General features: G+C 35.9%; 1 protein-coding gene across 3 annotated transcripts; it reads right to left on the bottom strand.

Moving 5' to 3' along the window:
* Nucleotides 1–1,779: 1,779 nt before the first annotated feature.
* LOC142343185 (uncharacterized) lies at nt 1,780–27,766 on the bottom strand. 3 transcript variants are annotated; one of them, XM_075394899.1, is made up of 7 exons: nt 27,424–27,766; nt 26,784–26,960; nt 16,559–16,718; nt 15,647–15,740; nt 12,845–15,578; nt 2,327–4,175; nt 1,780–2,165 (listed from the first exon to the last, which is right to left on the bottom strand). In XM_075394899.1, exons 2-7 carry the CDS (start codon nt 26,856–26,858, stop codon nt 2,014–2,016), a joined length of 5,064 nt encoding a protein of 1,687 aa, XP_075251014.1. In that variant the 5' UTR covers nt 26,859–26,960; nt 27,424–27,766; the 3' UTR covers nt 1,780–2,013. The 3 variants fall into 3 exon arrangements, with proteins under 3 accessions (XP_075251014.1, XP_075251013.1, XP_075251012.1); XM_075394898.1 differs by having other exon boundaries at nt 27,437–27,766; XM_075394897.1 differs by having other exon boundaries at nt 26,784–26,955; nt 27,437–27,766.
* Nucleotides 27,767–27,872: the final 106 nt, after the last annotated feature.

Here is a 27,872-nt window from a genome sequence, read left to right as displayed (position 1 = left end):
GAGAGCAATTCGCCCGACGTTAGTCGGTTATGTTATGCGTACTATCTTTATATTAAGTTAACTAAGTCAACACCTAACGCCAGTTTCGTTAAAATTGCTCGAATTCCGAGCTTTTCTAATCAAATGTTATCAAGTTCTAACTCCTGTCAAACTTGTCGGCCATAAAACTAATAAACTAGAAGTTGATTTTTTTCTTTTTTTTTCTACGCCCTTTTGCGTAGAAATGTATTTTCATCATAAATGATCTAGCAGTTACTTTTGGGAAATCATTGTTAATTGCTCTCAAAAGCAATTTGTAGCAAATGCATTAATCCTGTTTGTCTCCTTTTTGCAATTTTTCGCTTGGCTGATTCTTCGTCTGACCCATTTGACTTTTGGGATCTTTTCCGTTTGTGCCCCCCCCCCCCCCCCCCAGCTTAGTGGGTGCATATTATTTGCAACCCCCAGATGCAGGTGCAATAATTTTACATAATGATTTACTATGTAATGACACGTGCTCTGTAACTGGGGGGAGCATAACGTACTGGGGGGGCACAAACGGAAAAGATCCGACTTTTGTCTTCAGAGACGGGATAAAGAGGTAGCACCCAGAGGTCACTAAAAGGTGGCTAGCTGCTGACGAAGCCAACCGCTCGACAGTGGTTTGAGAGCAATTCGCCCGACGTTAGTCGGTTATGTTATGCGTACTATCTTTATGGTAAGTTAACTAAATCAACACCTAACGCCAGTTTCGTTAAAATTGCTCGAATTCCGAGCTTTTCTAATCAAATATCAAGTTCTAACTCCTGTAAAACTTGTCGGCCATAAAACTAATAAATTAGAAGTTGATTTTTTGTTTTTTCTCTAACTCCTGTCAAACTTGTCGGCCATAAAACTAATAAATTAGAAGTTGATTTTTTTTGTTTTTTCTACGCCCTTTTGCGTAGCTCCATACTCTGCCTTCGTGACGCACGCTCCATGCGCCGTCGCCGTGTAGTAGAAGCGTCAATAGGAATTAGTTTACAAGAAGAGAGGCTGTTGTCCTAAATGGTTTATTTTTTCTAATCTTGATTCAAAATCACTACACATTATACTTTGCTATTTACCACATATTTTGATTATAATTCAATTCTTTAATTTCTCTAAATTTTTACAACTGTTGCTTTAATTTTTGTCAGGATTTTTAAATACACATAGGAGTTCAATTGCTGCCCCCGAGTTGACCGACTACCAATTTAGTGGGGAGTGGTTTTTTCTGGTTTTTACTGCCTTTTTTGGCAATAAAACCCAAGAGTTTTTTTAGTTCTCTTTTCGGATCTATTCTGTTTTGCCCCCCAGTGTTTTTTATGACCCCCAGTTGCAAATTATATGTTGTAATATAGCACGTTACTATGTATGAAAATAGCACGTGCGACTGGGGGTCATAAAAAAGCTAGGGGGGGGGGGGGGCGAAACAGAATAGATAATAGATCCGTAGGTCCCTCATTTCTTTATCTCCCCTTTTTTTCACCCCTCCTTCAGGACGATCTGCAGCTCATGGTGGAAAAGCTTAGGTCTCTCCCGTCATCGCCCCCACAAATTATTCCGGATCTGTTCTGCCCAACCCCCCAAGCGCACGTGCTATTTTTTACATAGTAATTTGTTATATAACATAAATTGCAATTGGGGGCATACAAAAAAACAGGGCGGAAACATTATGGCATGTTTACGGTTATATAGGCAGTGTCATTTGACCACTACTCTTGAGGGGGGGGGGGGGATATGGGCTATAATGGGAGAGACCCAAAATGTTTGATATTGCAAACCAGATCAATGTTTTGAAATAGCACGTGCACTTCTAGGTTGCCAGTTGGGGATCACCAATGGGGAAAAGGCCGATTATTCAGTTGAACTTAAAAATCTTTATTTGGACCTGCTTTATCTAAGTTCTTTGAATAAGTTTGCAAATTGTGATAGAGGAAAGATTTGTGTTAAAACACGGATATGCTAATAAACACAGAAAGAGTTTAAACACTGCAAAACAGTTTTTATCTGCTATGTATTAAAAAGTAGGGAAAAGTTTTCGTTTCGCCTTCCTTTTGAGGTGTGGTCAACTATAAAGTTGAGTTCGAACTCATCGAGAAATGTTCTTCTGAAGCGGTGCAAGGATTTAAATACCGCGTCCTTCACATCTTCGTCCAACAGAACTAAAACAAAGATTAATGTGAAATTGTTACATTTACAAAAATGCTCTTTTGTTTGTCTTGTTAAGTGTTTTAGTGGTAAATTAAAAAAAAAACAAGTGCAGTTTTTTGTTGCCACGATTTAATGAAAAAAGGAGCAGTTTATATTCAAAAAATCAATTAACCTGTCGCAGCTTTTGTTTTGTCGTTTCCAGTCATTTGATTAATGTAATTCATCTTGTCTTTGAACCTCGTGAGAGCTGAAAGCATCCTAGAATTTGTCGAAAGATCGGGAAAGGATGCTTTCATCACATCAAAGCGAGTTTTTGCTCTCAGTAGTAGTATTGTCAAGTAGTCGAAGTAAGTTATAGGCGATGTCTTAGCTTCTGGTGGTGGTATAGTGATCCACGCGCTTAGAAACGATTTGTCTTTCAATTCAATTCGCAACATGCTGTCACATGTCAATGAGTTTTGAACTGTTTGAACCATAAAATAAATTGCCATACCTTTAACGTCCTTAAAATGCAGAAACCATCTAGCATGAAAGAACCTTTCATTGCCTATTGTTACAAAAATACCTTCCCTCATGATGCTCATAAAAGCTAATGGGTGATCCCTGTTTGTTTCAATAACGTATGGGATGAAATCGCCATCTGTTATTGTCTTCTTACCACGGGTCACTATTTGGCACGATTCGAGCCTCTCAATTTTGACAACTTTTGTATTGTACCTCATGACTCTGTTAAGCATAGTTCCCGTTGTATGGTTGATACACCACTGCAAAAATCCGGTGCTATATTGTCGAACTTGTTCAACGTTTTCCATGACTCCGACAAGCTCAGAAATATTAGTAACCAAATAATTGAAAACGTGTTTCAAATGCATCATCTCAGCCAAGCTGTGATTTTTCACTGTACCTCGTAAAAATGGTTCTAGTAAAACAATGTACTCCAAAATCCGCCAGTGTTCTAAAATGATGAGATCCTCCAGCCGTTTATCATCGACGTAGGTGTAAATGCAGCTCGATACCATAGATAAATTTGGTAGATATCCAAAAACTTGGGTAATGGATGCTCCTTTTTGTTTAGCCTCCCCTATAGCTTGTGCTAAGCGACAGTGAAATCTAAATGTACCAATTATCGAATCAGTTAGTCGCGACCGACACCTGGAATGTTTTATCTGTTTAAGGCCATTAACAATGTTTAATAATTTTTCTATATGACTCATCTCAGAACGCAGAAACCGGACAAGCATTTTTTCATTTTCGGATCTTTTTGGATCATCACCTTTGTCTTTTGGTTTCTTTGGCAACATTTTTAGACTGCTCCGAATAAGATCGGCAAAAGTGCTGCCGACAATTTCTTCAAACGTCACAACGTTCCGAATAGTTACGACCTCAGCCGGAGTGTTGGTAAAGTGAATATTTTCCTCAAAAAACTGAATTAGAATGGGATCATCGATCATAGAACAAAGTTTCCTCTCCAACATTTCGAAACCCAGTTCTAATGTAGTATGTTCAATGCATAACGATTGGTCGTCTGGGTCGCATTCGTGGATACCGTCTTTGAGAATATTGATACTATCGATCTCAACAGGAACTAAATTAACCCAGAGGTGCAGGGCCACCAAACGAGATGAATTGTCAGCGTCAGCTAAATTTCTTCCGTAATCACCATTCGGCGTCATTGCTTTTTCCTCCACGTTCCATGTTCGACGTAAAAAGTCCCAAATTCGTCTGAACTCCTTGGCATTTGGTATGTCCACGAAATATAAATGAATACCGGTTATTGATTCCGGATCTGAAAATTTGAGGGAAATTTTTTTGTTTGCCTCTTGATATTCAAAATTTCCTTTGACATCAATTTGATCCATTGTTAAGATGTATGGTTTGTTTTCTTCGACATTGTAGTACATCAGTGCAAAGTCAGTGAGTGTAATGTAGCCCTGAGGGTTTTCAATAGAACCCACAATCATGGTACCCTCGCCGTGGAAGAGGATTGTGTGAAGCTCTGAATTAGGGTCTTCGTCTTTAAGCTGAAATCAAGCTACTAGATTTTTAAGTTAAATCAAACTAATTGTTAATAAAAACTGCGCCGCACAATAAAATTTGAGAAATAGAAATGTTATGCGGCCAAATTTCAAATATTCATGATCGCAGTGGCGGTTTGATAAGATTTATTTATTTGATTGCTCTCAAACGAAGTATGGCAATTAAGCAATTATTCTTATCATGGGCGTTTTTGTGTGACTTTTTTGTTTGATCGGTTGTTTTTGACCATATGACTTTTCGTTCTCCAAATTGGGCGAATTGCTCAACCTCAGATTAACCTTACTAATCGGACTAATTAAAGGCGGATTCTAGATTTGACCTGTTATTTCTTCGCCGTTGGCTTCTTGTTGTGCATGTTCTAATTTTTCTCATATTCACAATTGTGGGCAGATGGACTGCAATAACGGCAGTTTACTACTTAAAATTGTACCTAAATTGGTGTCAGTTTTTCAATTAAAGTCATTATAGAGGTCTGGAATAAGCTCTGATGACATCATTTGAAGTCCATAGTAAAATTGAAGCTTTCTTTAAATCAGTCTTTAATAACTCCCCATCTGTAATCTAGAAATAAATCGAGTCCCTGCTTGTAGTTCGAGAGCAATTCGTCCGACGTTAGTGGGTTATGTTTAATAATGACACATTTTTAATAATGTAGACAACCAGCAGTGTTCTTACTGTGAGGATTGTAGCATTGTTGTATTGTTGAGCACAAAATTTTTAGGGCTTTTTAATGTCGTCAATTACGTTAACAATTTTAGAATAAATCTTTAATGGGTCAAGTTTTTTTTGGGTCAAACTTTTCCTTCAAATTAAGTTTGTGCAATTATTTTAATCGAAAAGTTGAAAGGGGTCAGACAAAAAATTGGTAAAGAATATGGTTTAAAATAATGTTTATTTTTAATTGCTCTTGAACGTAGTTCATAGCAATTATTGTAAACGTGTGTGTCTTTTTTTATGCAAAATTTTTGCTTGACAATTTTGACTTTTCAAGTGACTTTTGCGCCCTTGACTTTTTGCATTTCGCGTGATCTAAAATTCCCTCTCAATCACAATTTCAAGCAGCTGAACTCAATTGGCGGCAATTTAATACTAAAAGTCAAATGAAAAGTGCGCCGAAACTGGTGTCATTTTTTACTTTAAATCTTAATAGTGGTATATGTTAACCTCTAATGTGGTTATTTGAAGCCCACTATGGAACTTCTTAGTCCCATTAAGGCCCCCCCCGACTGAAGCAGGCTGCAATTGATTAGAGCTCCCATTAGTCGTTCAAGAGCAATTCTTCCGACGTGTAGTCGGTTATGTTTTCTTTATGGAAAGTGCGGCCAATATTGCTCTTTTGTTAATTAACAAACTAGAACTGGAGTTCTGAAAGACCCAAAATTTGATTTCCGAATTTCAGTTTATCGATCTCTGCGTTTCAATGTTAATTTTACTGTGATACTTTTAAGCTCCTTAATTTTGGATTTGTCATCTGTTGGTAATATAAGGCCTTGTTCCTTTTTCTTTTCTGATCGAGAGTTTGAAGGACTCTAAACAAAAATGATTTTTAGAGACATGGTGACGCATTAAAAATATTTTGATTCAATTTCGCTCTTATGTCAAATTTTCAACCAAGATTCTTCTAAAAATGTATCGTAACTGATTTCAAACTTGAATGGCAGCGACCTAGAAGTGTCCATTATCCTGAAAATTGAAAGAGGTTTTGTTCTCCCACAACGAAATTTTTTGGCTACCTTATTTCATCAATGTTACACTCCTATTTTGTTACGTCTAGTGCTTTCTCAGTAAACATTTGGTTTTAGCAGAGACAATGAAAGTATTTTGTGGTCGCTTTCAAATTTTTCTGGCCGAAATTCTTGTTTTTGGGTTTTGGAGGTTGAATCAATTTTTGTCTAGGCTACTATTAAAGTTTAAGATCCCTTGCTCATCATTTGTCATCTTAGTGACTATAGATGTTCTATTTTTCTGACCTTTGTAAGAAATCAAAATGTTTTGTAGAGCCACAGGGTGAGGTCTTTAAATTGATAAGGGCTAAATTGTGTTCTGAATCTTAGGTGGCTGTTATAATACTAAAATTAATATTCATTCCCGGTGTCAGAGTAGGAAAAACAAAATGTGAAACTTAGCCATCTGGTTAATAGCCGCAAACCTATAGCTGAGGTTATTTTGGATATCTTTGAGGTGTTTACAATCCATAATTTTTTGTATCTTAATGGTGCTGTCTTTTTTACGACTCCAAGAGTACTGGCATCGCGTTTTAATTGATAATTTTTTAGTGTTTTTGAACAGGAAATGTTGCTTGTGAAAAAAGCACTATCTGCTAAATTAAAGTGGAGGAGTGTTTAATTTTTTTCCTGCATCGCTCTCAGAGACAGCGAGATTAGTGGGTGTGTAAAGTTTTTACTGAGCTGGCATAGTTTTGTTCGTTTAATTCGTCGTTTTATTTCTTTCTGATCAATTGTCATCTTTTAGTGACAATAGATGTTCTAATATTCTGACCTTTCTAAGAAATAAAAAAGTTTTGTTTAATCACAGGGTGAGGACTCTAAATTGATGAGGGCTTCACTGAGTTTTGAATCTTGGGTAGCTGTTATACTGCTAAAATGACCGTTCATTCCCGATGTCAGAGTAAGTAAAACAAAAGGTTGTATAACTGTGCCATCTGGTTATTAGTCGCAAACCTGTAGCTGAGGTTGTTTTTGATCTCATTGAAGTGTTTAAAATCTGTAAATTCTGTGTATCGTAGTGCTTGTATCTTTTTTGACTCGCAGAGTACTGGCAGCTTGTTTTAATTGATATTTTATTAGTTTGATATTTGAAACAGGAAATGTTGCATGTGAAAAAATGATATGTGCTAAACAAAAGTAAAAAAATTGATTAGTTTCTTGGTGCATCTGTCTCCGAGACTGCGAGAATAGTGGGTGTGTGATATTATCTCTGAGCGGGCAAAATTTGTTCGTTTCATTTCCCTGGCCTGAGATTAGTGCTGAAGCATCTAAAGAATGGATGTTTGAAGGCCCGTGTGAGCTAGAATTTGTTATTATGATTGGTTTCTTGACTTTTCTCGCCGGATGACTTTTCGATTCTTTTTTATTTAATGAAACTTTGGCGGTTTTTCCGACTAATTGATTGATATGCGGAAAACTTAAAGCTCGAGGGCTTTAGTTTTGCGGCTCAGTTGTCTTAGACTTCATTCTATTGTTCATTATCCGTACTTCTCATTTCAGTCGTTTTTACGACACCTGAGGTATGACTCTGTAACATCAAGATCACTGCCTTGAACTTAGTTGAATCAAATGACCAATTTAGTGAAAAGTTTTGATTTAGTATTGTTTGCCTAAAAAATGGATGCTTTTTGTTCCATTTTTTTAAAAAATGGGGAATGTTACAATTTTCAAAATGTTGCATGTGAAAAAAGCGCTGTCTGCTAAGCAAACTTGAATAGACGAATGATTAATTTCTTCGTGCATCTGTCTCAGAGACAGCGTGAATAGTGGGTTTGTAAAATTTTAACTGTGCGGGCAAAATTTTATTCATTTGATTTCATTGGCATGAGAATACTGCTGAAGCATACGGCGAAGGAATGTTTGAAGGCCCATATGAGCTATAATTTCAGTTATTTCTTTTCAGGAGTTTTTTCTTCATCGAATGGCGTTTCCTTTCTTTTTAATAAAACTTTTGACAGTTTCTTTTCCCATTAACCAATTGATATTCAGAAAAGGTGAAGCTCGAGTGAATTAATTTGGGGTTCAGTTTTCTTAGATTTTGGTTAAACGTTCATTTTCTGTACTTTTCATTGTTGTCGTTTTAGCAGAGACAATGAAAGTATTTTGTGGTCGCTTTCAAATTTTTCTGGCCGAAATTCTTGTTTTTGGGTTTTGGAGGTTGAATCAATTTTTGTCTAGGCTACTATTAAAGTTTAAGATCCCTTGCTCATCATTTGTCATCTTAGTGACTATAGATGTTCTATTTTTCTGACCTTTGTAAGAAATCAAAAAGTTTTGTAGAGCCACAGGGTGAGGTCTTTAAATTGATAAGGGCTAAATTGTGTTCTGAATCTTAGGTGTCTGTTATAATACTAAAATTAATATTCATTCCCGGTGTCAGAGTAGGAAAAACAAAATGTGAAACTTAGCCATCTGGTTAATAGCCGCAAACCTATAGCTGAGGTTATATTGGATATCTTTGAGGTGTTTACAATCCATAATTTTTTGTATCTTAATGCTGCTGTCTTTTTTACGACTCCAAGAGTACTGGCATCGCGTTTTAATTGATAATTTTTTAGTGTTTTTGAACAGGAAATGTTGCTTGTGAAAAAAGCACTATCTGCTAAATTAAATTGGAGAGGAGTGTTTAATTTTTTTTCCTGCATCGCTCTCAGTGACAGCGAGATTAGTGGGTGTGTAAAGTTTTTACTGAGCTGGCATAGTTTTGTTCGTTTAATTCGTCGTTTTATTTCTTTCTGATCAATTGTCATCTTTTAGTGACAATAGATGTTCTAATATTCTGACCTTTCTAAGAAATAAAAAAGTTTTGTTTAATCACAGGGTGAGGACTCTAAATTGATGAGGGCTTCACTGAGTTTTGAATCTTGGGCAGCTGTTATACTGCTAAAATGACCGTTCATTCCCGATGTCAGAGTAAGTAAAACAAGGTTGTATAACTGTGCCATCTGGTTATTAGCCGCAAACCTGTAGCTGAGGTTGTTTTTGATCTCATTGAAGTGTTTAAAATCTGTAAATTCTGTGTATCGTAGTGCTTGTATCTTTTTTGACTCGCAGAGTACTGGCAGCTTGTTTTAATTGATATTTTATTAGTTTGATATTTGAAACAGGAAATGTTGCATGTGAAAAAATGCTATGTGCTAAACAAAAGTAAAAAAGTGATTAGTTTCTTGGTGAATCTGTCTCCGAGACTGCGAGAATAGTGGGTGTGTGATATTATCTCTGAGCGGGCAAAATTTGTTCGTTTCATTTCCCTGGCCTGAGATTAGTGCTGAAGCATCTAAAGAATGGATGTTTGAAGGCCCGTGTGAGCTAGAATTTGTTATTATGATTGGTTTCTTGACTTTTCTCGCCGGATGACTTTTCGATTCTTTTTTATTTAATGAAACTTTGGCGGTTTTTCCGACTAATTGATTGATATGCGGAAAACTTAAAGCTCGAGGGCTTTAGTTTTGCGGCTCAGTTGTCTTTGTTCATTATCCGTACTTCTCATTTCGGTCGTTTTTACGACACCTGAGGTATGACACTGTAACATCAAGATCACTGCCTTGAACTTAGTTGAATCAAATGACCAATTTAGTGAAAAGTTTTGATTTAGTATTGTTGGCCTAAAAAATGGATGCTTTTTGTTCCATTTTTTTTTAAAATGGGGAATGTTACATTTTTCAAAATGTTGCATGTGAAAAAGCGCTGTCTGCTAAGCAAAATTGAAGAGACGAATGATTAATTTCTTCCTGCATCTGTCTCAGAGACAGCGAGAATAGTGGGTTTGTAAAATTTTAACTGTGCGGGCAAAATTTTATTCATTTGATTTCATTGGCATGAGAATACTGCTGAAGCATCCGGCGAAGGAATGTTTGAAGGCCCATATGAGCTATAATTTCAGTTATTTCTTTTCATGAGTTTTTTCTTCATCGAATGGCGTTTCCTTTCTTTTTAAAAAAACTTTGACAGTTTCTTTTCCCCTTAACCAATTGATATTCAGAAAAGGTGAAGCTCGAGTGAATTAATTTGGGGTTCAGTTTTCTTAGATTTTGGTTAAACGTTCATTTTCTGTACTTTTCATTGTTGTCGTTTAATTTTTGACACGTTAGGTATTAATTACACTGTAACATCAAGATTTTAAAATCCGTATCCAGTTGCTATTGTTTGGTATAAAGACAGTTCAGATGCTTGTTCGAATCAAGTGACGAATTTAGTGAAAAATTACGATATATTTTGTTTGCCTAGAAATTTGATGCTTATTGTTTCAACATTATATGCGAGGCCGGCTTTTTTCTTAAGTCAGTTTTTCACTTGAGTACGCATCGTAGCAAAAAAAGCAGCATAAATTTGTAGCCCTTGTTTTTAAAATCTTCAATTTTTGTTGCATCATGAGAAAGGGGAGCTATTTAAAAAAATTGGACCGAAGATATGAAAAGAAAAAGGAAAAGAGTTGGGGGTACTAAATTATCACACTTATTTAAGATAAACTGTATATTAATAAGGTATATTAATGAACAGGCTGTAATAGCAATTTAATGTTCTTTTTGTTTTTTAAAAAATAATCTGAGTCTTAATTTATTTGGTGAAGTTTCAAGTTTATAAGCTACTTTAGCATTTTTTGCTATTTTGTTATGTTATTACATTCTTTGGGAATTGCAATGACCCCATTTGCTCACAGTAATTTAAGGTTATCAGAAGATTACATTTGCATAATTCAGTGTTTTAGTGGAGAAAAATGTTAAAACAATGAATTTTGTAACTACTTTTTGCCGATTTCGTGCATTTTTAAGTTTTCATCAAATAAGGTTATCAGAAGATTACATTGGAATAATGCAGTGTTTTAGTGGAGAAAAATGTTGTTAAAACGATAAGTTTTGTAACTATTTTTGCCGGTTTTGTGCATTTTCAAGTTTTCATCAAATATAGAAAAACTTGTGACTGAGATTGCTCGTCTATTGGTGTGTGAGTGAATTTGTGGTTTTAATTACAATGAAAAAGTTTTTTGATATTAGGTGTACTTGTGTTATAAAAAGAATTAATTGACTTCCAATTTTTAATTCAGTTAGGTTTTTTAGGAATAATTTGTCTGTTTATTTTACTCATTTTTTAAAAGGTTTTGTCAAAAAGTTTATTTAAAAGTAAGTTTTTCTATAGAGACTACTCTTAAAGTTGTTTGCGAAATTCGTCCATCCATGTTTTAACTTATGTCTATCGGTTTACATAAGTCACGATTTTTACCTTTGACTTCTGAACTACCTCACTGTTTCAACTGAATGATTTTAATTTTTCAACTCATAGAATTACTTTAGGTAGTGAATAGGGTAAAGGTCAAAGGAGCCAAATAAAAAAGGAGACAAAAAGACAAAACAATGAATTCCTGTCGTAAGTTATATCGCATTAGTTTAACAAAGTTCATCAGAGCAATTGGTAGCTGATATTAGTAATTGCTGACTTCAGTTTAGGAGATAAATGTTTAATTGAAAGCACGCCAAAATATCAACTGTACAGTTTTTGACATTTTAAATTTTTGGTTAATTTTCTAGTTTTCTTCCGTTTTAATCCCGCTGTGCGTTAAGGGGTTGAACGAAAAGACAAACAGAAATTTTTAGCGGGCTCTTTCTTTTTATTGCTGTTCAAGTTTGTCATTTAAGGTTGTCTTCAAACATAATACCGCAAAAAAAATTAAAGTATAAATCAATAGAAATACGATGCGAGTTCCTCTTATTGACTTAAAGCTACCTAAATGACCAAAAATTGAAGAAATGTCCGAAAACTCAATAATCCATTGTTTATTTTGAAAATGTTTTTTTTTTAAGTCAAAACGACAAAACGCTTTCAATTTCCCCTTAAAAGCTAGATAGGTTTCCTTGAAGCTCCTCAGGAAGCGAATTGGACCTGTCATTAGGTCATTAGTACGCTTTGATTTGAATTGTTTTTTTCTCTAATTAACGTACAAGAATTCAAAAATGCGAAAATATTTTTATAATAACATCGACTGGTTACAATCCATTTTTTTTGGCTTTATATTGCACCGATTTGAGATAACTGGACTTGTTATTGTCGTTCGTCTATTAGGAACACGTTGTTCTGAATATTATGGATAGGGATAATCTGACTGAAAAAGTCAATATCAAAAGTAACTGATGCATTTTGCATAAATATCGATTTAAATTAGCAAAAAACAGGCAAAATTTTATTTCAAGAACACTCAAAGGATGCTCAGTAAAACTAGCCTTATATGGAGTTAAAGAGGATTGTGTCGGCAATTTTTAGGTGTGGTAATCTTGCAAATTTAAACAAAAAAGGGTTAAAAGAATTGATTGAAGAAGGATTGACAAAAAGGATTGAAGAAGCTTATTTTGTGCCATTTTTGATAAAAGACTAGCAACAATTTTGAAAAGTTTGGGCAACAATTTTGGTCTCCAGATTGGATCAAACTGTTCAACTACACTGGTCTTTTTTTGGAGGTAAAAGCAACAACAATATTTTTTTTTACAAATTTTAACATATTTTGGGAGAATTGGCAAAAAAATTGCGTATTAATACGGAAAATGTGAACATTCCGTGGAAAAAACGAGATACAAAAAATCTTTTTAGTAATGGACGGGCTTTCTAATGATACAACTCACAACCCTGTACGATGACATTAACGATCGGCCAAAAGTGACTGAACAAAAGGACCCATTTTACTATATATTTCCTCCCCCCACTAAAGTGGGTCGAAACAATAAGCAATTTCATAATCTTAAAATTAAAATGTATGTCCCGTTAGTAAAAGCGTTGTCCCGCTTTTCTACTCAAACAATAAATTCAGCAAACTGCGATTTCAAAAAGATATTTGGATGGTTGTGTCAATAGCAAGTCATGTCTAGTGCTTTGAGATGAAATTTTGCATTTATCTCACCTTTTTGGTCGCTCTCAATTTTTACAGCAGTTTCCCTTACCGGATTATCTCTTGGACTTTTAAATAGCTCCTCGAATGAGTTGCGACTGTACTGCGTAGAATGTGCAAAATTGGCCACTGCCAAGCAGATAAGTGATTCGTTCAACGCCTCTTGCAAGTTCACCAGCTCTCGATCCGAAGTCCTTAAACTGAACGTCAACAAGTCCAAAATTTGATAAGGTAATGATAGAACTGCCAGTCGTTGTAAATAAACACAATGACATAGATATTGCACTAGAAATAGCTCGTAAGTTGCGCACGCTTTTAGCTTGTTTTTATCCAAAATTTCACGAACTGGAGGGTTCCCTGGACTCGGAAACATTGTGTCTAAAAAATTTTCCATTGATTCTGCGGGAGTTGAGACACATTTGGCGAAACTGTCTATGATGATCTTTTTGTACATTTCACTTTTAGTTAATGTCACTAGCAAATCTCCGACTTCTAAAGGAACGCTTTCGCAGCTGAATGAAAACTCGGTTAGTCTTTCGAGTAAAATAAGTGCCCAAGTTCGGTAGAAATTACTCTGCAAAGCAATGTTTCCTAAATATTTTCCCCACAGTTTCTTGACATTGAATTCTTCTTTCGAGCACAAGCATAAAAAATATGCAGTGTCCAACATTCTTGAATGTTTTATCTGAATTCTGACAAAGTTAAATATTGCTTTGAGTCGATCTTTCTCTTTTTGACTAGCTTGGTTGGGCATAATTTTTGTGTTCGAGCAAAAACCGGCACTGTTTGTATCTTCTTCCAAAACGTTTGACACGTCAATTGATGATTTACTTAATCGTGACTGAAGTTGTCTAACAGTACTCTCGGCAAAAAAAGAGCTACCGAATCTTTCTGAAACTAGCGAGCCGTGTTGAAACGAACCTCTCCGAGATTTGCGACCGCTGTTGTTCCTCATTTTCTTAACATCTGCTTCGAAGTAATGCAAGTTTTCCATATCTTCCATTAGATTCCGGGAAAAGTTAGTGTTTGTAAAGTCAATGTGATTGTCGATTACATATTCGATAGCTTCTTGGAACACAAGTTCAAGTGATTCGAAAATTGAGGTAGAAGTTATTACTTTTCGGCCCGACTCCTCCAACTCGTAAGGATAAGTTGAGGGTCGTTTCACAGAGTTTCGCCCAGTCCTGTCGGCGTGAAAATCCACCCGACATTGAAACTCGCCCCTGGCGTATTTTTTGTTGATTCGGGTTGCGATGTCTTGCAATCGCATTATCCGATCGTCCGGCTGTTTTAGAGAGTCTGCGTTAGGAGTTTCTTGGAGCCATTGGTCAACCAAATCGTCAATAGACGGCCCTGGAGGTTTTACATTTTCACTAGGAGGCGCTTTTTCTTGCTGAGAGTGGCTGGTACGTCTAGTGGGGGTTCTTGGTGTTTCAGAAACAGACCCTTCAAATTGAGTGTTTATCTGATCGACTACACTTACTTTAACTGGCTCTTGTGGCTGTTGATTCATTTCTTCCGGGTCCAGATCTGAAAGACCATTTTTGGCGGTAGTTTTGGATTTGTTGGCAGTGTTAGTGTCTGTAATTTTGGTTGAATATGTCTGAGATCTCTTTGTTGGAGAATTCATTGACCGGTCGACATCACCAGGGGCAGAGAACTCTAACTCAACCTCTTTTGTATCTTGTTCAGATTTTCCCTGTGTACTTCCCAAATGTTTTTGTGAACCATCATTTCCTGGACTCAATTCTTCCTGGTCATCTGGATGTAAGCTTTGAAGAGTTTTGACTTCCTTGTTTTTGCTGGGATTCATGTCCTGCGACCCTGGTCCACTGGGCTGTGAAGCTTTTTGAGAGCTGGCTTGACTTTCATTTTGAACTTCTTGATCATCAGGATGCAAGGAGTTTTCATTTGGTGAACCCGAAATGGTCGGTTGTTTACTATTGCTCAAAATATCTTGATCCGGACCTTCACTGTTTGTAGACTTACTGCGTGCTGAATCCGAAACAGCTTGCAAATGATCTGATAGAACCAGTTTGCCATTTTTGGGTTCTCTTGTTGGTTGTGGAACCATGGCACCAAAGTGCTGACTTCCTTTTGGCATCTCAACCTTGGCTGACGATTTAGTGGAATCCTTATTGCTTTTTCTTTGAGCGCGATTTGAGGGTTTGTCCGATACTCCGCTGGGAAGACCGCCATTATAGCTTCCTGTTTCGGTTTCGCTTTGACGGTAAAGAGTTTTTCCCAAGTCAAAATCGGAGTCTGTACTTTCTTCAACATATGCCATGGAGGCGGGGAATGGTACCGCTCGATCACGACCATACGTTGCATGCGAATGAGTGAGTGAGGCTTTGGAATTGCTGCCTTGATCTTGTGTTTGCGGTTCCAGTGAAGTTCTGGACTGAATTTCAGTTGGAATTTTAGACGATCTTGACTGATTTTGACCACCTTGAGCATCATCAATTCCAGGAAACGCATCAGCACCTTCTAGTTCCTCCAATACTTCGTCCTGAGGAATTTTGCCTGATTTTTTATCTGGCAATTGAAACGGATTGTCCTTCATAGAGTCTGCACTCGGACTTTGAGTTGGTTCTATTTCGAGGTCAGGGATTGATCGATTAGGCTGACCTTGAGAAATGGGGCTAAAACTTTTCTCAACAGGCGTTGTCTGGCCTGGTTCAGTAACTTTTGTAGCTGATCTGGTTTGAGAACCTGCCGTTGAACTTCTGTGATCTGGCAACGTCTTCATTATCCAAGACTGTTGATAGTGGTTATCTTTTGATTTGCTAAAATTGAAACTTTTTTTTGACTTTTTAAGATCACATATTTGGCCCCTGATTGTTATCTACCTAACCTGCTACTTCTTCTTGTACCCGCGGTGAAGTTGGCTGGTTTCTTACTCTCTGATCCTCTTTCCCCTCCTGCTAGCTTGTCTGCACTTTTCTTACCTTTAAAAAAATTCAACCAAAGCTGTTTAAACGAAATGCTGTCTGAATAAGAGGGTGATTTATTGTTCTCGAGCGAAGTTTAAAGTAATTAATGCAGTCTTGTGTTTTTATGCAGAATGGTTGCTTACCGTATTGATCTAGAATGTCTTCGCTCGCTTGAGCGATACTACGCTGCGTCAAGAGAAAATGGCAACGCCCGATGATGTTAAGTTTCTGAGCATCTTTCTGAGAGCTTTAGTATGCTCTGAAGGTACGTTTAAGTGAAGCTGGTGAAAAAATTTGTCGAGTTATGGGAAATTTTTTTCGAACTTTTAAACCCTCTCCCCGTTTTAAGAGTTTGGCCATGACCTCTAGAAGCTTAAACTAACTACTACCAAAGCCAAACCGTCGACTGTCTCTGTAGAGCAATTCATACGACGGTAGTTGGTTATGTTTGAGTTGTCTAATTTCGATTTTTTTTTCAAAATTTGCGCTAAAACTTTGTGTGCGAATTGTGCTTACTACGTCATTACCAAAAAAGTGAAAAAGCGAAGCAAGAGGGCATACAAACGAGACACTATATATTCTTAGTTTTTACCTGAGTTGCAACCTCGACTTGTCAAAAGCCCGTACTGGATCTCAGTTGTCTGAGAAGACTTCTACTTGCCTTTAATGCAGTTTTCAATACTGACCCCATCCACCAACTAGACTTTTTAGGACTTCTCACGCTTCTTATACTCATACAACCGAGAAGTTATTCTTTGTCGATAATATATGATTGTAATTTGTGCCTCGTTTCTCAGTGATCTAATACCAATGTTTTGACTGTTTGTGTTTACCTGTTTGAAGGATATCTGAGTCCTTAACTGCCTTTGACTCTGCTTCGTCAGGTGTTTCATTTTCCTCAACCATACTGACTTTGTTGAGGTTTGACGATGGTTGATTTGTGGCTTCCTGTCTTGTAGATTTGCCCCTCGCGGTGCTATGTTTAGATGCTGCCTAAATATTTTTCATTTGATCAAATGCTGAAATAATTTTCTGTCGGCAAAGATTTTATTGAAACTTTTTACGTTGAGTTTTTGATGTGCCCGTTAATTTGGATGTTGGATGATGTTTCATTCAGCTTTAGTGTGTTTCTTTATAAAATAGCCGCCTCAGCTTCTTAGCAGGCTATTATAGCGCTCCTAGTTTTTTTTTACAATTCAATGAATTTGAATTGTATTGGGGCGCTGTCTTTTTTTACAATCTGTTCACACATTTTCATGATTTTTGAAGTCAAATTGAAGTAGTGATTTTGGTTGCGCCGAAAAATGAAGTGGGGCAAAAAAGTGAGTTTTGCGTCGTGAAAATTTTGCACTCTAATTTTAAGAGTGAGAGAACGGTGTTTGAACAAAATTTTGCTTTCTCGCTAGTGGTTTTTTGTTCACATACGGAAATTTCACTTTGATTTTAACTGTTTCTTCTGTTTTTTGGATCGGATTTTTTTTCTAAATGGTTTTCTCAATCCATTCATAGTTCATTTAAGGCCTAGGTTTTTTGTTTGAACCAAATATTTCTGTCTCGTTAGTGGTTTTTTTTCACATGCGGCATTTTGACATTGATTTTCATTTTTTTAAAAAAATTTTGATCTGATTTTTCGAAATGGTGTTCCCAATTCACTCATAGTCCGTTCTAGTTCTAGTTTTTTTTATAGTCAATGAAAATTCTTGCCAATGAAAACCAAACAGGATATACACATAAAGCCCAATTTTGATGCCCGTTACTCGATTTTTGTTTTGAGTTACCATCTCGAATGCTTATTGGTATTGGTACTAGCCCAGGAGTATGTCCTGCTCCAAATTGACATCAAAATAGTTCGTACTTTAAAATTGTTTTTGCAAAAATCATTCCGTTAGTTTTTTTCTCTCACAATCCAATCTTGGTTATGGGAATCAACGGCGGCTATTTTCCGGCAGTCTGCCGGGTATGTTACACATGCTGATCCCTGGGATTAAGAGCTGGGCAAAATTTTTTTGATGAAGATGAATCAATGTATTCAAACAGAAATTGATGCTGGCAATTTGTATCTTTGCAAAACAGTTCTAACTGGTAACATTAATCTTCATAAAAAATATTCAAGGAATTTAATTAGACTAAAAATGCGTGATCTTTTTATTATTATGTATTGAAAAGTTCTTGGCTCATAGAAGCAACTGCTATCACTGAAAAGCTAGGCATAATTTGCAGTTTAGTTTCCTACTGTTGCTAAGATCATGTTCGAAATTCGCACAATAGAGATAATGGGAAGAAAATTGCTTAAATATCAGGCGGTTTGTTCTTTTTTCTTCTATTGAACTAGTTGGTTTTGGCGAACGTTTCATTTCACAAGAGAACGTTTCATTTTTCACAAGCGAACGTTTCATTTTTCACAAGCTAACGTTTCATTTCACAAGCGAACGTTTCATTTCACAAGCGAACGTTTCATTTTACACAAGCGAACGTTTCATTTTACACAAGCGAACGTTTCATTTTCACAAGCGAACATTTCATTTTACATGCGAACGTTTCATTTTACACAAGCGAACGTTTCATTTTCACAAGCGAACGTTTCATTTTACACAAGCGAACGTTTCATTTTACACAAGCGAACGTTTCATTTTACACAAGCGAACGTTTCATTTTACACAAGCGAACGTTTCATTTTACACAAGCGAACGTTTCATTTTACACAAGCGAACGTTTCATTTTACGCAAGCGAACGTTTCATTTTACACAAGCGAACGTTTCATTTTTGACAAGCGAACGTTTCATTTTTGACAAGCGAACGTTTCATTTTTTCACAAGCGAACGTTTCATTTTACACAAGCAAACGTTTCATTTTCACAAGCGAACGTTTCATTTTACTGTACAGTTGCTTCTACGTTTTAAATCGAATTGCTCTTTTAACCTCCATGTTTTAATTAGATGATTTTTGCTTAGATTAGATACATTATTTCGCTTGCTTTTACGAATTATACCCTTATTGTTAATATTGTTCCATCTGTAAATAAACAAATTGTAAATTTCTACCGCAATGCTATCCTTTCAATCCTTCGAGAAACTCTCTAAATGCGAACTTTATCAAATTTATGTTGACCTTTTCAAAAAAGTTGAAGAAAAAGATGACCTTATAAAGAATTGTTATACAATGCAGCACTTACATCAAAGAAAGGAGACAGGACGGTGATCAGGCAACATACAAAAAAGATCAGGAAGTACCACATAATTTAAATAATGAATACAAGGTGAGAACGTTTCCAACTTTTTATATTCCAGAAAACACGGAGAATTTGTTACTTGGAAGTAGTTTGGTTAAGAATTTGGTCAATGATAATTCAATACCGCCAGACATCTGCATTCGCGCATATAGAGGTTCAACAACAAAAGAAAAGATAGCTGTTGTAGAAAAATATCCCGAGAAAAATGAAACGAATTCGATTTTAAAACAAAAACATCGTGATGTGAACGACCTTTTCAATGAATACATTGAATTAGTTGAAGTAGTGTCTCACAAATTTAAACCCAAATCTCTAGTGCTAATGGAAATCCCACCAATCAAGTCATCAAATCATAACTGTTGCTAATGAACGAATATCTGCTTTCAACAAAAAACTTGAAATTTATGCAAACTCTGCTTATAATATGATTTTGAAATTATTACCCATTCATCAAATGATGATAAAACTACCCCACTACAACTATCTGTTTTACGATGATTTTCATTTTAATTACCAGCAGGGAGTACCTTTTTTAAAGAATGCAGTTTTGGACACTTCTCACATCAAACAATATTATTGCAAACGCTCAATACAATCGCAGTTTCAACCATTCGTTTAATAGAAATAAATTTCATTCCTTTCAACGCAAACCATTCAACCAAACGTATTACTACACCTGGGGAAATAATCATTTTTAATAATTCGTATAGTAACGCGAGATGATGTATTGCTTGTTTTATATTTCAAATTTGATATCGATGTTTAGGGAAGGCACGTCATGGTAATGGAGAATCAGTCTCATTATTCTACTTATTTTATCTTCACGAACTGTGTCTTCAAGTGAATTGGTGTACGACAATTTTCATGAGGTGCCACTTTTCGTGTTGAACAATAGAACACCGGGAACGCCTTTTAATTTCATTCCAATTTCTTTTTCCGTGTATTAAGTACTTGTTTTGTCTTAATAGTTAAGGCTTCTATCATGATTCAATGTGGAGATGTAGAACAAAACCCAGGGCCAGTTCTGAAATACGCCGAGTGCGTTAAAACAGTAGGCGCGTCTTTTAAGAATAATGTAAAGATTTTCTCCCTCAATTGTAGAAGTATTGTTGGTCAGAACTCCACCTTAAAGCAATTAATGGATGATTTGGGAAAAAACACAATTTTGGCTTTACAGAAACATGGCTCAAAATGAATGACGATATCCGTTTTTGGGAAGTACGCAGTGAAAATTTCCAATGTTTAGAAAAGATAGGAATCTTTCATTACATGACAAAACAAGTGGAGGTGGTCTGCTGCTCTATATACCTAGATCATTCAAACCTAAAGAACGTTCAGATCTTACCACCATCTCGGAATCCCGTTTCGAAAGCGTCTGGGTAGAATGTGAGTTCAATAAAAAAATATTTGATAAATATCTCGTACTGCCCGACCAAACAGCTTTCTGAAATGTTTCTGTCAGAAGTGGCTCTGGGAATTGACTGTGCTGCAGCTGAGAACAAACGAATAATTTTAATGGGCGATTACAATATTGACTTTTTTCAGAAGAACGAAAAACGAAAATTAGAAACGCTATTTATTCCGTACGGGTTGGTGTCATGTAACACAAAGATAGGGACAAGACAGAGTATCAATAAGACTGCATTGATTGATTATATCATCACAGAAAACTTCAAAAAATGTTTTGTTACAGAGAGCATCTTGAATAGTGATCATTACGGAACATTTGCTATTTTAGAAGAAAAAATGATGATGAAACAAATGCCAATCAAAAAAACTTTCTTCGACAAAAAGAACTGCTCTAAAGAAAAATTCCAGGAATATATTCGGAGTTCAGATTGGTGTCTTTTCTGGATGTCACAAAATGCTAACGAAATGATGTTCCAATTTTGTATCATAGTAGAGCAAGCAATAAATGTGCATGCACCATTGAAATCTTGTTTTGTGAGGAATGATAAACCGAAAATTTTCCTGAATAGAAATAAATTCCTATCTGGAAAAAAATTCAAATAAAAAAATGAAGCTCTTTTGATAAGACTTTATTTCTCTGGACACAGAAAAAAGTCGCTGGAAATTTATACAAGAAGTTAGGAACAATGAGAAACAACGAATTGTAATAGACACTCATCGTAACAGCTTCGGTGAGCTTATTACGAACGGAAAAGACATCGCAAACCTTTTGAACTTCAAGTTTTCAGTTTTGGGGGAATACTTTGGCGAAAGCAAAAAAAATGATAAAACATTGTTCTCAGCTGATACGGGAAATGCAAATAGATTTTTCTTCAAATATGTTACTTGTAAAGAAGTCCATGATTTAATAAAATGTTTGAATGTGAACAAACCTTTGGGTCCTTCAAAAATTCCCGCATGGGCGTTGAAAGATGCCCAATCGGTCCTTGCGGAGCCTCTCTGTTTTCTGATAAACGAGTTTATTTCTGAGTCTTCTTTTCCGACTGACCTCAAAAAAGCTTTGGTCTCACCTCTTTATAAAAAAGGAAACACAGAAGATCCCACTAACTATCGTCCAATATCAGTAACCGGCGCATTGGCAAAAATTTTTGAGCAAGTTATAAGGAACCAAATTAATGACTATTTGATCTCCAATAACTTGCTGTCACCTAAACAATTTGGATATAGGAAAAAAGTGTCCACAACAGATGCCATACTACAATGTACGGAATATGTAAGAACTGAAATGGATAAAAAGAATACAGTTTGTGGAGCATTACTCGATCTCTCAAAAGAATTTGACTCAATCTCACACGAAATACTAATAGAAAAATTGAAATGTTTAGGATTCGACGGAACATCTACACAATTGATTAGATCATATTTGAAAGACAGAACTCAAAAAGTAATTTTCTCGGGAAATGAGTACGACTGGATTTTACTTAACAGAGGTGTGCCACAAGGGACAGTATTAGGACCAATATTGTTCAACATTTACGTGAAAGATCTTTATAGATAGAGCTATTGATAATGAGAATTGTCAAGTAATCCAGTACGCCGATGACACTTCTCTATTCTCATACTAATGAAAATATAGCCAGAAGTTATTTGGAAAAAACTATTGAAAAACTATGTTATTACTTCCAATCACATCAATTAATGATGAACAATAAGAAGACAGAATATATCGTGTTTGCTCCATCAAAAAAAGCACGAACTCCGTCTTATCTCAATGTTAACGATGTGAACATAGGAGAATCGTCGTCGGTAAGATATCTAGGAATAATATTAGACAACAAATTAAACTTCAAAGAAGAGATCAAAAGAATACTCTCCAGAATGGCGTGCAGCATCAAAATCTTGAAAGATTTAAGGAACTATAAAAACTAGAGTAACACTATTGAACGCGCTTGTTTTAAGTCACATTCAATACTCATCTCTTATGCTTGTTGGTATCAGAGAAAATCTCATGATAACATTAGAAAAACAACTTAATTGGGGAATAAAAGTGTGTTTCAAAAGAAAAAAGTATGATCGCTCGACTGATTTGAAAATAAAAAACAGAATCATGCCTGTTGAATTCCTTCTCAAATATCGATGTATGGTATTTTTCTTGAAATATGTTAGGAAACAATTACCAGCTTTTAGTAACAACAATGTATTGCATACTTCCAATTGTAAACAGAATGCGAGAAGGGGAAAAATTTATCCGGCTATGAAAAGTAATTCGGAATTCCTCGATAAATCATTGATGCTGCAGGCCATGAAATTGTACAATGAATTTCCATATGAACAAAGACAAAAACTCGATAAGGTTAAAAACATCAAAGGTTTTTTGAAAGAATTCTATTTCAAGGAATATCTGAAGGACCCAAAAGCATTGGAATACAGAGATTTGTTGAGGGACTTTTTTTAAGTTTTCCTTGTTTTTAATTTCCTTATTATCCAATATATTTTTTTTATGTTTTTAGTATTCCAAACGTTTTAAATAAAATATATTCTTATTGTTTTATGTATTTTAGAATTTGTACATTGACATTTTGTTGACACTTTTAAGGTGTGTAACATTTTGGAATTCAATGTTTTTTTTTCGAGGATGCGGTTTTCAGAAATTGGCAATAATAGTGTAAATCAGCTGAAAAATAGCCTGAATTAAGTTGCTGAGTTCTGATAAGAGTAGAAATACCATCTATTCTACAGATAATTGCGGTGGCCGGGAGTAAAGTGATGTCTGTGCTGCTTAATATGTATAGATGCTGCTTAATATGTTTTGTTAAGTTTAGCGGTCAAAAAGTTCCGTTTTTTTTTCCATTTTTGCCTTTCTTTCATCCTGTGTCTCTCTCATATCTAGGTGAGTCAAAAATCTCTTTGTTCTCTATTCGGGCGGTACCAAAAAAGCATGAACTTGCTTATTTGCCGTTCACCTTGGTGCTTTTTATTTCATTGATTTATTAAAATAAAATTGTTCTTTATATAGCATTGAGGAAATTAAATTATTATTATATAGATCAAAAGACTACCCTATTCATATGCAAATACTGTTGTATTATTTTGAAATATATGGACTTGACTTTGGCGGCTGATTCACTGCAACTATTAATAAATGCGTTTAGTTACGGGTACCGAAGCTATCCAGGTCTATATTGATATTGGCTAAATCAATAATCTGTAACTTAGCCGGAATTTTCATTTATTCAGTCAATTCGTAGTTAATAACGGGATTGCTTTTTAACAGTCATTATTGTCCCATTTTTTTTCGTGCCACCTTGAAAAATACTGAATATAATGCTTTTTCCTGTACTTTCTGAGACTGGAATTTCTGGAATTTTTTGGTACTGCAAACGTTTAATCACTGCCCCTTTTAATACGTGTTCATTGTTGGATATGATGCTATCCAGGTTACATCTGAAACAAGTCACTGCAATACCTACGTAATTAATAGTGTTCGTAATTTAAAGTCCCGGGATTAACATTTTTGCTGAAGCAGTTGAAAATATACGAGCTTGGAGTTAGCTAGGTTTCGTAAACTGAAAATCTCGTTATAAATCGAAAACTAAGTCGCCTAAGTTTTTTTTCGCTTTTAAGCTGCAGTATTTTAGCCTCTGCTTAATTGGGATTTTGAACTGAGTAGCGAACAACATATTTCAAGTTCATCCGCCATTAAGATAGATATTTAGTTTCAGTGATTTTAGAATCCCAGACAATGTTTGTTTTGTAATACACACTGTGATTATGCTATGTCCTTCTCTAATGTTTCTAAATCATTTTTTATCCGTCTGTCACTTTTATACCAGTATGACATGCACTTAATATAGTACTTGACAAGTTTATGGTGAGCTAGAGTGAGACTTATACTAACTTATAATTATGTTCGTGGATGAAATAACTTTAGTAAGCTCTTAGTATACCTACCACACGGAGTTACAAAATTAAATTTATTTAGTTGACATTTGGGATCTATTCTGTTTCGGCCCCAAGTGTTTTTTATGGCCCCAGTTACAAATTATATGTTGTTATGTAGCACGTTACTATGTAAGAAAATAGCACGTGCGACTGGGGGTCATAAAAGAATTATGCTAACTAAACTGGGGGGGGGGGGGGGGGGGTCAAAACAGAATAGATCCGACATTTGTAAAGTTGTATCTTCTCCGTTTGTGCCCCCAGCTTAATGAGTGCATATTATTTGCACCCTCCTCTCCCCCCCCCCCCCCCCCCCCAGACGCACGTGCCATATTTATATATAATGATTTACTATGTAATGACTCGTGCTCCGTAACTGGGGGTGAAAAAATAATGTTAAAATATGGCACGTGCGTCTGGGGGTGCAAATAATATGCAATCACTTAGCTGAGGGCAGAAACGGAAAATATTTTTCCGTTTGTGCCCCCTCCCAGTACGTTATGCACCCCCAGTTACAAATCACATTACATAGTAAATTATTGTAAAAATATGGTACGTGCGTCTGGGGGGTGCAAATAATATGCGACCACTAAGCTAAGGTGGGGGCCACAAACGGAAAAGATCCTTTTCTTGCAACAGTTAAATTAAAATTATAACCATATGGATAAATATACTTGAAACAAAAAATACTTCAAATCATTGAAACACAGTAATGAACATCAATCAATTTGGATCTTTTCCTTTTGTGCCCCCCAAGTACGTTATGCGCACCCCAGTTACGGAGCCCGCGTTATTACGTAGTAAATCATAGTATAAATATGGAATGTGCGTTTTGGGGTGCAAATAAAAAAAAGTCAGCAACCGATGCAGTTTTACAACTGGTTGAAACAGTTTCGTCTAATTTTGATCAAAGCAAAGAAAATGTTGCTATATTTCTAGATTTAGTTTCCATTTCGCATAACATTTTTCTTGGAAATAGTTGAAAGGTACCCAGGAAGCGAAATTGCTGTTTTCATTTCTTGCCCTCCGCAGACCAGAAGTAAAACTTAATGGCATGTTCACTGATTGTGAAATTGTGAATCGCATTGTGCTAATGGAACCTGTTTTAGAACCACTCATTTTGCTTTTATATGTGAACAATTTTTCATCTATTATAAACACAACGGAGAAAGTAATTCAATTCGGAGATGACGCAAGTATTGTTTGTTGTGAAAAGGACAGAAGCTTACATGGAAAAGTCAAGAAAATTTTACAAAAATCAGAAGAATATGTAGAGATGAACAAGCTCACTTTGAATACAAAAGCGAATTATTCTTTTTCTGGTACAATAATTCCGATTTCGGATCTATTTTTTTAATAAAAACAAAGTTCTCACAACACAAAATGTTGCAGATACCTTGGTATTCAAATTGACTGGAACCCTAATTCCAAAACTAATTCCGGTGGGCAGCTGAATAAAACATTGAAGATGGCTCATGCTATAAGATCACTATGCCTAACTAATAAGACATCAAATTCCCTTGAACGCGCGCATTCTTCTTTTAACATCACTTGTGCTTCCATATTTATCGTTTTTGGCAATCTTTTTTAAAATTTATCTGTCAAAAATTAACCAAAAATTCGACTGATTAACGGGGGTGTAAAGGTGTGCTTTTTACGCAAAAAGTATGACAAAGCGGGAGATCTGCTTATACAGACAAAGATCCTACCAGCTGAGCTAAGAATAGCAAAATGTTGCTTATCAAAATTCGTTATCATATAGCAAGACCAGAAATTTCTGAAAATTTTCACGGGTAAATAAGTCTTATCAAAACACTCAAACAAAACAATTCAAAATTAGACAGAATGTTAAAACCAACTTTTGAATCATTTCAATTGTTCGTCAATGCGTACAAAATTGGAATAAGTAACCACAATAAGTAAGCAAAAACGTTGAATGATTTTTTGCTCTCGCAACTTGAAAAAAATTTTAACACAGCCTTTAAAAGTTATTTTTATTTTTTGGAAGAAAACAATCGGAAGAAAAGTTTATAATGTGATTCTTTAAGAAAATTGATAGATCTTTTTCCGCTTGTGGACGCATATTATTTGCACCCTCCAGACTCACGTGAAATATTTTTACATAATGATTTACTATGTAATTACATGTGCTCTGTAACACGGGTGCGCATAACGTACTTGGGGGGCACAAACGGAAAAGATCCAAATTGATTGATGTTCATTATTGTGTTTCAATGATTTGAAGTATTTTTTGTTTCAAGTATATTTGTCCATATGGTTATAATTTTAATTTACTTGTTGCAAAAAGAGGATCTTTTCCGTTTGTGCCCCCCCCCCCCCCCCACCTTAGCTTAGTGCCCCCCCCCCCACACGAAATTTCAGCTCCTCTTATGGTATTACTACAATAGAATGGTAGCAATACGGTATGTAGCCACTACGCTGGGGGCAAAATATTGAGAAAGACCCAAAATTAGCTTACCTTTGATTCGTCGGAAGGTCGTCGAGGGCTTTTTGGTCGCAGCTGCCCTGCTTGCTGCTTTTTAGGCTTTAACATTGCAACGTCTCTTCTGTTTTTATCAATAGTTTGCAAAGACGAGAAATGCCACTAAATCGTTTTCTCCATCAGAGGCATGCACGTTGTTATACCAGATCTCAACTTGAAGTTATCAATATGTTATTCTTTTTTAGATTTTAGATGCGTAAACTATAACGGATCACGTTTCCTCCGTTGTATGGTTAACTAGCATGTAATCTGTACAATTTATGATTGTTGTTCTTGGGGATTTACCGCCTAGGCTGAAGGGCTTCCGGGTCGTTCCCCTTATAGCCCCCCCCCCGCCTTGTGGTCAGATAACCTATAGCCCCCCCCCCCAGCTTAGTGGTCAGATAACCTATAGCCCCCCCCCCCCAGCCTGGTAATTATACCATAAGGGGTGATATAATGGGAAAGACCCGGGCTTCCTTTAGTCCCAATCGTTTTTTTTTTAAATTAATGTCCTCATATTTCTACAACTTTGGCAATCAATTTGTAACAAAAGTAAAAGACGCCAAATTTAGTACAAAGTACGCGTCTAAGCAATACATTATTCTTAATTTGGTTTTTAATTTTTAGCGGTAACCTCAAATTGGAACCTCATGTATCAATCCCATTAATGTAATAATTTAAACTGGTGATAACTTAGTTAAATACAAGTGTTAACTAGGGCGTTGTTCCATTGCATCAGGTATCATTCCATGATAACTTGCTGATAAGAAATCCATTTAAAAGAGCACGTGTGGCAATTAGCTTGCTTATGAAAGACATGAGAACAACAACGTATTGTCTGTTCAGATATCAGTAATGTAACAAAAGTATGCGTGATATTGTTCTTTGATTACAGGTTCTTTGATAGATTATTGCAAAAGGGGAAGGTATTTATTAATTTTAAGAATCTTTTCCGTTTGTGCCCCACCCCCCAGTACTTTATGCGCCCCCCAATTGCGGGGCACAAACGGAAAAGCCAAACCATTTTATAACTTCCTTTCAAATTTCGATTTAAATTCATGTATATATTGGGGGGGGGGGGGC

The sequence above is a fragment of the Convolutriloba macropyga genome, chromosome 7 (assembly GCF_964194025.1).
Source record: "Convolutriloba macropyga chromosome 7, txConMacr16.3, whole genome shotgun sequence".
In the NCBI taxonomy this organism is placed as follows: Eukaryota; Metazoa; Xenacoelomorpha; order Acoela; family Convolutidae; genus Convolutriloba; species Convolutriloba macropyga.
The sequence above is the reverse complement of the archived record's forward strand: the minus strand, read 5'-3'. Positions and strand labels throughout refer to the sequence as shown.

What these genes read in the sequence shown, in the direction of transcription:
- LOC142343185 (XM_075394899.1), bottom strand. Translation starts at nt 26,858, where the DNA reads ATGTTAAAGCCTAAAAAGCAGCAAGCAGGGCAGCTGCGACCAAAAAGC. An exon ending in CTCAGATATCCTTCAAACAG is followed by an intron (nt 15,741 to 16,558) that starts GTAAACACAAAC and finishes ATTTTTTTAAAG; the next exon opens with GTAAGAAAAGTGCAGACAAG. An exon ending in AAAGTCCAAGAGATAATCCG is followed by an intron (nt 4,176 to 12,844) that starts GTAAGGGAAACT and finishes GCTTGATTTCAG; the next exon opens with CTTAAAGACGAAGACCCTAA.